The sequence below is a fragment of the Cylas formicarius genome, unplaced genomic scaffold (genome assembly GCF_029955315.1).
Source record: "Cylas formicarius isolate icCylForm1 unplaced genomic scaffold, icCylForm1.1 PGA_scaffold_3__17_contigs__length_32017465, whole genome shotgun sequence".
Taxonomy (NCBI): domain Eukaryota; kingdom Metazoa; phylum Arthropoda; class Insecta; order Coleoptera; family Brentidae; genus Cylas; species Cylas formicarius.
The window spans coordinates 25,970,319-25,982,909 of record NW_026844326.1 but is presented as its reverse complement, the minus strand read 5'-3'; the positions used below and the strand labels follow the sequence as shown (position 1 = coordinate 25,982,909).

General features: G+C 34.8%; 1 protein-coding gene across 1 annotated transcript in view; it reads left to right on the top strand.

The window, feature by feature from the left end:
• Positions 1–11,448, top strand: part of LOC132700093 (uncharacterized) — a 168,563-nt gene extending 157,115 nt beyond the window's left edge. Inside the window, exons 3-6 of the mRNA XM_060667214.1 lie at positions 3,450–3,616; positions 6,714–6,882; positions 11,115–11,294; positions 11,364–11,448. Coding sequence (XP_060523197.1) covers positions 3,450–3,616; positions 6,714–6,882; positions 11,115–11,294; positions 11,364–11,448 — 601 coding nt within the window. The remainder of the gene's footprint in view (positions 1–3,449; positions 3,617–6,713; positions 6,883–11,114; positions 11,295–11,363) is intronic.
• The last annotated feature ends 1,143 nt before the right edge of the window (positions 11,449–12,591 follow it).

Sequence of the window (12,591 nt, the reverse complement as noted above, 5' to 3'; positions counted from 1 at the left end):
TTTTCTTCATCTCTTCACGTCATTGTCATAGTGTCTGCTGCATACAATAAAGTTGCTCTTATTATACCTTTGTAAATATTAATCTTTGAAGTTTTTGAATAAATCTTATTATTTTATTTAGCAGGTTTTCATTTTCATGAAGGGCTCCGCTGGTTAACGCTATTTTTTCCTCAATTTCAATGTATCTTTTTCGTATACTAGTTATCATTACTTCTAAGCACTTAAATCGGCTTACTGCCTCAAAGCTGTTATTTCCTATTTTGATCACTGCATTATCAGTTCTTCCTCCATAGATCATTATTTTCGTTTTCTTTCCTTCTCTTTGTAATCGATCGATATCGTCTGCAAACGCTATTATTTGACAATCTCTTGTTCTAATTTTTGGGCCGGTTATCAACTCTTTTGTTTATAGAGTCGTAAAACTATCTCAATCCGAGTCACTGAACCCATAATTAAAATAGCTTACATTTGCTTTTCTCTCCAGTAATTTCCAAATAAAGGACATTAAAATTTCTATCAAAAAGTACACTTCACCACAACCTTCCAAGGAGAATGCCCCCTTACATTCCAAATATGATATATCAAAAGTTCTTAATAAATATAACGTTAAAACCAGATTTACCACTTGTCCAGAAATCTCTCAACAACACGAAGCTGGACTCTAAATTGCATTCGATAAAACTAAAATTCTTGCATGTAATTTTTAATTTAATTTTCAATTAATGCCCAAAGGGATAAAATCAGGGTTTTCTCGATTTAGATATTGCAAAATGATATTAAGTCTTTCACTTATCACTTCTAAACGTTCAGGGCTATTATAATAAATTTTATTTTTTAAATATCCCCACAAAAAGTGTCACAAGAATTCAGGTCGGGGCTGTTGGTAGGCCATTTGATAGTTTCTTGCCTGCCTATCCAAAGCTTATATTTGTTATTTAGATAATCGATAACCAATTGGATATTATGTGAAGGTGTGCCCTCTTGATGCCAAAAAAAATTTAAATAATTCTATAACAACTGTTCTATTTCTGTTGCAAGATCATTGGCCATTCAAGGATCCTTCGTATATAATTGGTCCGACCGCCATATTGTTTAAAATAGCACACCATACGTCCGTGCTTGGATTTTTACTGCCTGCATTTTGTGTGGATTATTGGTAGACCAAGCATGCTGTTGTGAACGAAGCCTCATCCGTAAATATTATGTTGTTAAGAAAATTTCCATCTTCTTGAGATCTTCTATACATTTCAATACAAAATTGGAGCCTATATCTTTTATATTCATCCTGGAACATTCAGGATTTTTCTAAAAATTATGAAATATAAAAATTAAGAAAGTAAAACTGAAGGTTATGATGTCAAGTGTCTTAAAGTAAAGCACTATATTGAGGTCTTCATCAAAAGTTATTTCTATTGTCCTGGTCTTCCTTGTGACACTAGTCTGGTCCTCAAATTGTTTAATTCCTTTTTTAATTGTATTTATTTTCATCCTCAGTGTAACCCGTAACCCATTTCAAACATCTTAAGTTATTCAACTTACGCTGCAGATCTGCAAACATTGTAATAACAATTGCAAACATAGACAATATGGTTGCCATCAAGGCCAGCTTGACCATTTTTAAACAATTTGCCTATTGTCCATAAATCGAATGGTAATAACTTTTCAACTGAATAAATAAACTACAGTGAAAACTCCCTATAGCGAAACTCTGTATTACGAACAAAATTTATTGTACTATTAGAACTCCGTACAAAGCTATGTATTAATCCACTCTGTATAACGAATTTCTCACTCTGTATACTGAAAGAAAAAAGGGCACATCAGGTAACAAAGTAAGGAATGTAGGCCGACTTGTAATTAATAGAGTCTCTTACCTTCTCATAATTCCTTACCCTAATAAAACAATTTTAGCTATAGATGATAAAGTTGCTTTAATTCTGGAGATAGAAAGGGGAGAAAAGAAGAGTGATGTGGGACGTCGATACGCACTTACACCGTCGACTGTATCCACGATTTGGAAGTGCAAAGAAAAAATCATTCAGGCTGAAACGGCAGGCAGTTCTAGTAAAAAACTAAGAAAGCCAAAATTTGAAGATTTTTAGATTTTAAAACTAAAAGCAGAAAAGTTTGCTGAACAGCTTGACATTATCGATTTCAAGGCTTCGGCAGGATGGTTGGGGAAGGTGAAACAGAGACATGGTACAAATTATGGACAGATAAGTGGCGAAGCCCGTGATGTCGACAGAAACGTCACTAACGATTGGCAGGAGAAGACGTTGCTGAAACTAGCAGAAAAGTACCCTGATGATGACATTTTTAAAGCTGACGAGACTCGTATTTTTTACAAAATGACGTCAGATGAAACTCTTAACTTTCGAAGCGAAAAGTGTGTGGGTGGAAAACTTTCTAAAGAACGTATAACAGTGTTAGTCGCTGCCAATATGAGTGGGAGAGAAAAAAGAAAGCTAGTCGTGATCGGAAAATCAACTAACCCACGATGTATTACGAACATCAAGCATTTGCCGGTCACTTACAAGGCAAACAAGTCTGCATGCATGACATAGCAAATTTTTGAAGAGGAGATACGGAAATAGGATGCAGAATTAAAGGGGAGGAAAACATTACTTTTCTTAGATAACTGCCCTGTACATCCCCATATTCCAAATCTACGGAATATTGAATTGGCATTTCTTCCAACAATTCAACATTCCTATCGTCATGCCGGACTTATTACTGAGATAGAATGCGAACAGGACTTGGATAAGGCAGTTTCAAACAATTACGTTTACAAGTGAGGGGCGAGAGCGGAAGCCATATTACAACAAGCAAGAAAGGGTGAGTAAGAGCACCAAGAGGAAGAAGAAGATGAAGAAATTGGTCTGGGACCACCACCAACCATACAGTAATACTCAGTAAAGCTGCTAGAGAATTTTTTTATGTATCATGGCAAAGATAGAAGAAATGGTGAAAATATAAGCGAAAGTACGAGATGCGTATTGGCATACTAAAAAAATTGAAAAGAAAATGACCGATTAATTAAAACATTAAATGTAGTTCTTAAATATTTATATAAAATGTTCCTAAGTAGATGTTAAAATATGTATATTTGTGAAGTTCCTGTAACTCTTTATAACGGAAAAAAAGAAGTCCCCCCAATCATTATATGTTTTTGAAATCAGGAAAAACAGATCTGCGATTGTAGTTTGTTTTTTGTGACACTTGCATAAGATAATAGAGTAAAAATCTTTGTATTTACATTTTTTTATCTTTCAAAATTAACCCTGTAGGCGGTGTCACAATATTATGAATAGCCCGGTACATGTTTTTTATTTCCCCCCATTTTTTAATAATTTTAATAATACCGTTATTATAAAATAGTGCATTGTTAATGGTAACAGTGATACGACCCAAGAAAATCTTGCAGTTTCAAAGATTCCTTCTTGTTGCAGCGCTCAATTGGCCGCAGCGAGCAGGACAGATCAGCGAGCGTCCTGCGTCGGTATAGAAAGTTCCGGTCGACGACAACCACCTCCGTTGCTGAGGTCCAGGACGCTACCAGCCATCGTGGTGCCTGGCGTCAACATACTGCAGGCGCAGTTGGGTAACTACAAGCAAGGTAACGTTGGTTTAAAGCGTCTCCTCGTCGTCTATACCAATGGCGCGCAATCCATGACCACCGGGGGTCGCGAGGAAAATTTTCAGAGTAGCCAAATTTAAAGAACTTTATATGACAATAAAAAATATAGCCCGGATTAAATATACAGTGGTAAGGTGGAAGCCTGAAAACTGTATGTCCTAGATTTTTTGTATAATTATCACAGTCCTTAATTTTGTAGGTTCAAGCTGTGTAGGACCTCAGTTAATTGCTTTTTGGTATAAGCTTCGTGAAGATAAATGTCGTTATTATACATACACACAACCATATTTAGAGCCAGCATGCAAAATAGTAATTCTTTTACCCCTTTTTGATGGCGCGTTTGTTTTACACTTATCAGTTGAGTCAACCCAACCCTTTTCCGAGGTATCGTAAGTGTCGAACCAGGTTTCATGCAAGTAAATAATTGACCTTTGTTGTTCCCTGTAAATCCTATTTTTTCTAGATATTCCAGTCCCCATTTCCGAATTCTAAAAGATTCCATTAAAACTTGCCTTTTGTGATTTTTTTTAAATCTAAAACCCATGTGTTGAATACACTTCCATAAGGTAGTTCTGCCACATTTAACACCGGTTTCATTTTTTTCAAGCCTCCTAATTAAGATATCTAATGTAGGCACGCTTTGTTCCTCGTATAACTGGTAAATTTTACGCCGTATTATATCTTGATGAGAAAATGTCAGCATCGCTTCTTTTTTTCCTCGCTGAAATGGGATTATTCACAATTTTCCATACAGTTGATGTTGAAATTTTCGTCAATGTGGCGGTTTCTTCTAAAGATGCTTGCTTGCTGGCACCACGTTCAATGAGAGTCAAATAAACATTATTTATAACTTCCTTAGTCTCGATAGAATAGTGTTTTCTACATTTGGGCGGGAGCATCTCCTGAGATGCACTAGCCTCGCACATATTTTGCATAATTCGCACACGATCCGACACACGCTGTATTACACACGAAATAAGAATGATTGCTAATAAACTTAAACTAAGTAGTATACCAAACCAAAGAATATTAAACACAGGTAGGTATAAAATTATTTTCTATTACGGACCACAATTTTGCCTGAATTTAAATTCCGAAATTTTTGGTAATAATCTTGTTGCATTGTATGTTAATGACAATCCTTGGATAATCCCATTCAAAAGCAATTGGTCACTTTCTTATATTTATGAAGAGACTATACCCAACTCCCAGAAAATAACAAGAATGACAATGATAATGATGAACCAACACCTACTAAGCTTAGAAAGAGTGTAGACGAAAACCGAAATAAAAATGAATCCAGTGACACTATTGCTACTTCAAAAATTAAATTAAGAAAATATCGAGTTTATTAAATACGGATTTACATTTTGCGTTGTCAATGGGGAAGAACGTCCCTATGTTAATTGCTCGGATAAATTAGCAAATGTAAGTTTGAAACCTGCTAAATTAAAAATACATTTGGACATGACATAAAGAATTTGCAAATAAATCTGAATTTTTTTTTAAAAGACGAGCTGAAAGTATGAAAAATCAAACTGTATTTTTGAAAACATATACAACAATTTCTGAAAATGCTCTACGGGCATCCTTAAATGTTTCATATTTAATAGGAAAAAAATTGATATCGCATACCATTGGAGAATCACAAAGTGACACCAATTATGTATGGAGAAAAATATGGTAACTATTTAAAAACAATACCAATATCAAGAAATACCATTTCAGCCCTATCACGTAATATAGCATCAGTTCTGTTCATTCGAATACAAAACTCTCCTGTGTTTGATCTACAACTTGACGAAGCTACAGACATTACTGAAATGTCTCAATTAATTGTTTATTTGAGATACGTTTTTGAAGAAGACGTATCAGAAGAAATTTTATGTTGTACAAGATTAGAAGGAAGAACAGCTGGAGCGAAAATATTTGAAGTTAATAACAGATATTTTGCTGCAGCATTTACAGGTAATAAGAAAGGACTTAAAGGGTTAATAATAAAATTCCTCCTCATATAGTATTCAATCATTGCATGATACATAGACAAGCTCTAGTTGCAAAAGACATCGATGAAGAATTGTACAAAGTATTACAGCATGTTTTTATTGTAATTAATTACATTAAAGGCAACAGCCTAAACAGTCGTCTCTTTTTAATACTCTGCATGAGATGGGTTCTGAGCATGAGACGTTATTACTACATACCGAAGTCAGACTTTTGTATTTTTGATTTGAGAAACGAACTTTACAATGTTTTGGTGGAAAAGAAACATATATTGGCACATTCATTCATTAATGAAGATTGGCTCGGAAAACCCAATTACATGGTTCACATTTTCGAAAAACTTAACGATTTGAATTTGAGTTTGCAGGGTGAGAGCACAAACATTTCAACATTGAGCAGTAAAATCGAAGCTTTTAAAAATAAGCTGATACTTTGGCAAGAAGAATTAAACAAAAACAACATAGACATGTTTCCGTGCTTTTCAGAATTTACTAATGAAAGTAATATAGATTTCATGTTATTTAAAAACATCGTTTCCCATCATTTGATAAAATTGGGAGAAAACTTTACGAAAAGGTTCGAGAAATTTTCAGATAAAGAATTAGATTATTAATTCCAATATCCCTTTAAATGAAATAGAACAGTTAATTGATATTTCAAGTAACGAAACTCTGCGTATTCAATTTAGGTCTCTGACTTGCCAAAATTTTTTGTTAATTATTACCATTCAAATATCGATCTCAATTAACCAAAATTTTTTGTTAATTATTACCATTCAAATATCGATCTCAATTAGTTCCAGAGGATGACTTACGGATTGCGATTTGCCATAAAGTTCCGGACATGTTTGTACTCATATGCATAAATAAAACCATTTTTTCGCAAAATCATGTGTTGTGTAAAAACCTCTAATAAAAGTAAATTTCAGAAATAGTTTCATTTTAACTACGTTGACGGTTAAAAAAAAACTCTACTGTCTACTCAGGGGTCGCGACAAATTGTTTTAAAAAAATGGTTTTAGCAAAGGAAGATAGGTTGCGCACCACTGGTCTATACGATTGAATCTTTTCAGACGGAAGCGCCTCGTTGAAGCCGAACCTCTCGGCCCGTCTATCTGCCGCCAGAGTCTCTTTCAGCAGGGACGACTCGTATGACGTGCGAAGGAAATCGGCAATCAGCAGACTCTGCGGCAACGGCAGTTATGGGCCGGAACGCGGTGAAGATGGTACCCTGGTCCTCAGGTGAGACGATTCGAGGGGATTTTTCCATTTGACCCTTATCCCTTCGGAAGGAATTTTATTTCCATGTTTATTAAAAAGGAGGGCGTAGGAGCTTTTTGCGTGAGCGGAATGCCGACGGTGAAGAGTGGGGAAAAAAGGGCCGCGGAGAGGGGGGGAGTCGTCGTCGATTATTTTTTATCGATGTAGGTCAGCGGAGACGGGTGCGCGAAACAAAAATAAATATCCAATAAAATAAAGGGGGCCGACGCGATCCCGGTGTAGGGAATTCGTCGGATGCCTTCGGCGGTTTTTTTTATACGGAAATTGGGGGATATCGCAGGGTTTTCCGGCAGCAACTTTTATGGGGTGCATGTGAAATGGGTAGGTATATTTTAAAAGGTTTTATTTTATTTTTTTAAGGAAGCCGTAGTGCAATAGTTTCACTGTCAAGTAAGTCACGATGTATTTCTTTGATATATATGATATAAAAAATATACATAGACATAAGAACGTTTTTGATGGTTACTTAGTGGTTAGCGTTAGTATGGTTCAACGTAGAATAGAAAAAATGGATGCCTTTAGTAAAAACTGTGAGGAAATAAAATATAAATGCATACAGATTAACTGGACTAAAATTACCAACCACTGATTTTTTCGCAACCCTTATTATTTAATTTGAACAAGCCACTGAAATTATAGGCCTTTGTGCTTTTGTATCTTACCTCTTTTTCGAACGGAAAAATAAAAATTGATACGGAATAAACTTAGTTCTAAAAAAAAGATCAAAATGACCAGCAGCATTTTTTAATATACCCTGTATTCTTTATGGTAAAATTTGCAGAACCACTTCGTAAATTACGCATTTTACTACTTTCGTTCCTATTTTGATTTAAGTTCGATATTGTACTAAATTTTTTCAATTTTTCTGTTGTTCTTCTTTTATTGCTTAGTATTCTTTGTTACTGATTAGCAATGAAATAATTCAACAACTAACGTAGCATTGCACCTATTTCTTTAACATCATGATAGGGATTTATCAATTTGAAGAAATTTTTCACATATTAAAAAATATATCTAATTTACTTACTATTATAAGAATATTTTAAACTATACTTTCCCATAATAAAAAACAACTCTGAAATGTTTTAGGAAGCCAGTATCAGAATCATATTTTATTAAAGGGCAGAAATTAGTATTAATTAATTATAATTATAATACAGTCAAAACTCCCTATAGCGAAACTCGGTATTACGAACAAAATTTTTTGTACTATTAGGTCTTCATATAACGCTCTGTATTAATCCACTCTGTATAATGAATTTCTTACTCTCTATACCGAAAGAGAAAAGAGCACATCAGGTAACAAAGTAAGGAATGTAGGCCGACTTGTAATTAATAGATTCTCGTACCTTCTCAGAATTCCTTACCCTAATAATCTAATTACCGAGAACCTGATCGTCCTAAGTGTTTTTCTCGTAAGAAACAGATTATGTTAATTGTATCAATCAGTTCGAATTTGACTTAGTGAATACGGCGAGCATGGCGAGTAATCGAAAAATGTTATCTCTAGATGATAAAATTGCTTTAATTAGTGAGAAAAGAAAAGTGATTTGGGACGTCGATACGGATTTGAAGATTTGGATCGGGCAATGTTGCAGTGGTCCCAACAGCAACATCTTTGACCTATGGTAAAACTAAAAGCAGAAAAGTTTGCTGAACATCTGGGCATTATCGATTGCAAGCCCGTGATGTCGATAGAAATGTCACTAACGATCGGCTAGGGAAGATGTGGCCAAAACTAGCAGAAAAGTACCCTGCTGTCGATATTTTCAATGTTGACGAAACTGGTATTTTTTACAAAATAACGCCAAATAAAACTCTTAAATTTCGAAGCGAAAAGTGTGTGGGTGGAAAACTTTCTACAAAACGTATAACGTATAACATCAAGCATTTGCCGGTCACTTACAAGGCAAACAAGTCTGCTTGGATAACATCGCAAATTTTTGAAGAGCAGATAGGGAAATGGGATGTAGAATTTAAGGGGAGGAAAATATTACTTCTCTTAGATAACTGCCCTGCACATCCCTATATTCCAAATCTACGGAATATTGAATTGGCATTTCTTCCATCCAAAACAACAAGTGCATTACAGCCGATGGACCAGAGCAGAGCGTAATAAAAAGTCTTAAGAGTCGATACAGGAAAAACATTTTAATGGAAATGATCGGGTCCGAAGACAAATTTTTCATTAATATGCTAAATGCAATCAACTTTATTAATAAAGCTCGGAAAGAGGTGACAGCAGAAACAATTCAACACTCCTATCGTCAGCCACTAAGCGAGCAGATAAAGCAGTTTCAAGCAACAATCACTTTTACAAGTAAGGAGTTGCAAGATTTTATGGTGATAGATCAGGATTTGCCTGCTACAGCAGACTTGACAGAGGAAGCCATATTACAACAAGCAAGAATGGGTGAGGAAGAGTACCAAGAGGAATATGAAGATGAAGAAGTCGCTCTGCGACCACCACCAACCATTCAACAAGCCCTATATTGAGTAAAGTTGCTAGAGACATTTCTTATGTATCATGGGGAAGATGCCCCTCTAGAGGAAATGGTGAAAATACAAACCAAAGTACGAGGTGCGAATTGGCATACTAAAAAAATACAAAAGAAAATGACCGGTTATTTGAAACATTAAATGTAGTTCTTAAGTATTTATATAAAATGTTCTTAAGTAGATGTTAAAATGTGTATATAAAATAATTAATATTAAAGAACACATATGCGTATTTTTATTTTTCAAGTTCCTATTACTCTTTAGAACGAAAACTCCTTATAAAGAAAAAAATAGGCAGTCCCTTCAGTTTCGCTATATAGAGTTTCGACTGTATATATGTTATTAATCGGTGTTGCCACAAATCACTACACCCATAAACTGCGACACTCTATCGATCTAATCTGCGATGATACTGCTTCTTCGAAAAAGCATAGAAATTTTAAATGGAACACCCTGTATATTATTCAGTTTTCCGATCCGTCAATACTTTGTGATTGTTTTTGAATAATATATTCCCATATCCATCTTCAGTGGTTTTCGAAAAATTATTTATTTTTTGTATTTTTCAATCAAAACATAGCTTCAATTACATTTTTATTAGTACGACACTGGAGCCAGTAGAAGTAGGAGCCAGTTTAAGATACAATGGTGAACACTTCGAATACCCGAATACCGAATGTAAAAATTTGATTAATTTTTCTGTATGCAATTCTTATATAATATTTGGTTAGTGTAAATAGTTTTTAAAATATTTTTCCAACATTGGTTTAAAGCTTTTCTTAATTCTGGCAAATTGGCTCTTGGTCGTGAGTTGTAAATCAAGATTCGTTTCATTAAATTTGCATGTTCTGGATACAAATTCATTAAAATAGCATTATAATACTGGTTTCATTCCATTTTGAACGGATATTATCGAAAAAATTTGAACCATAATCAATAATGGGTATATCCTTATGGAACTGTCAAACGAACATAACATAACATAAGGTTGATGTTTCATGGCCACCTCAAAAGTAATTCAGTTTTCAAGGAAACTTGCTTTTATTTCAGTCACCAAAGGATTTAGGTATACGTATGATTTAAAACTTACAAAATAATGTACAGTACCTTCCTAAGCTACGTTCAAACTTTTGACTTTCCACTGGCTCCAGTGTCGTAGTAACAAAAATTTAATTTAAGCTATTTTTCGGAATGAAGAAAATTGTTCATTTATAAATTTTTTATTTACTAATTAAATTATAAACTTTTTGATAAAGTGATCATTTAAAATGTCAATGTTGTTGCTATTTTTTCAAAGAAGCGGCAAACTGTAAACACATATATAATCTTATGCTTTTAATTCTTCTAAAGTGACTAGGAAAGTGAATAAAAACTTCAATAGGCAGGACAAAAAGCCAAACTTAAGCTAAATAAATAGTAGTAATTGTCCTTCTTTGAAAAACTGGCGACAGAAGTTCGAAGCTCCTAATAAGTCATTGATTTTTGGGCCATTATTCCAGCTAACACTACCGCAGCTCAAAGCTGAATTGTTTTTGTTAGTAAATTGCCTAAATCCCGAAATCACTAACTGATAATTGAGAGAACTTTTAAACACTCGCTATATTGATAAATTGGTGTGTAAGAAAGCAATTTTTGAAACTAGTCGAACGATTGTAATAACTGTAAGCGACCATTATCCACGATTGTCTTTTCAGGGTACCAGCACCACATGTGGTCGCCGCTAGGGCCTACCGCATGCCTTTCCCGCAGCACCAGCCGCAGCAAGGAGGCAGCACGCCTCTGTTCAAAATTGGAAAACTGCTCACCCAGGGCGGATCGCGTACACAGATGGTCGTAGACGATGCGAACGTCATCAGAAGGTTGAGCTGGGAAAGGTAAGAACCGTCAAGAGCTTAGTTCCAAATAGCACAAAAACGTCCTCCGGGACATACCGTATATCCTAGGGATATACTGTTTCAATTAAGGGACATCCTTAAGATGTCTCAAGGATATGCGATGTTACTAAATGGAACGTCCACAGATACTTAGGATGCAGGATGTTTGTTAAGACATACTAAGGATATCCAGTTATACTAGTTGAGACGTCTTTAGTATATCCGACTGTGACGATATAGGATTTTATATAGATATATCAGTGGATCTCACTTAATTATTAGGTTATTTCCAACAGTCTATGAGAAATACTGAAAACGTAGTAGTCCAATTGGTTGTACAACAACAAAAATTCTATACTAGTATTTGGTACTCGCTTGTGATTGAATTAACCTATATTTAATCTTTAATTTTGCTTTTGATGGAAAAAGTGAAGGACTGCCGATTGATACCATTAATAAAACACATTTTGTACACATTTTTTTCTATTGCAGATATGAACAAATTGTAGGTATATAATATAGCAAAAATATAGAACAACTTAACCTAAACTATCTTAAATATAGAGTAATATAACGGGTGATTCAATAAGAGTTTCCACATTACAATCTGAAATATTTTTGAAACGCCACTGTATTTGTTTAATATCATATGAGATTTCGAACGTCAAAACATAAACAAAGTTAGTCATGTAGCAATATACGACTGAACAACGTGTAAAAATTGTGCAAGCCTCCTATGAAAATGGTCGATCAAGAAAAAATTCATTTCGACCTTCTGAGAGGACAATTTGGAATGTGGTTCAAAAATTTGAGCAAACTGGATCTGTAACTAACCTCAAAGTCCCTCAACGTGCTCGTGCAGCTCGGTCAGATCAAAATATTGCCATTGTTCGCGAAGGTGTAGCCGAAGATCTAAAAGACTTGCATGTACACCCCTATAAAGTCCAAATAACTCAGGAGTTGAAACATCGAGATCATTTGCAGAATGGATACGAGAACAAGGGGTTCATTTTTCAAAGAAAATCATCTTTGGCGATGAGGCACATTTTCACGTTGGTGGCTTTGTAAACAAACACAATGGGATTATATTTGGGGATTAGAAAATCCAAGAGAGATTGTTCAAAAAGCAATGCATCCTCAAAAAGTGACTGTTTGGTTCGGAGGAATAATTGGCCCTTTTTTTCGAGGATAATGCGGAGAACGCTGTTACGGTTAATGGTGTTTGCTATCGAAACATGATCTCTGTTTTTTTCTGGGAGCAGTTGGAATGTATGGACATTGAAGATTTGTGATTCCA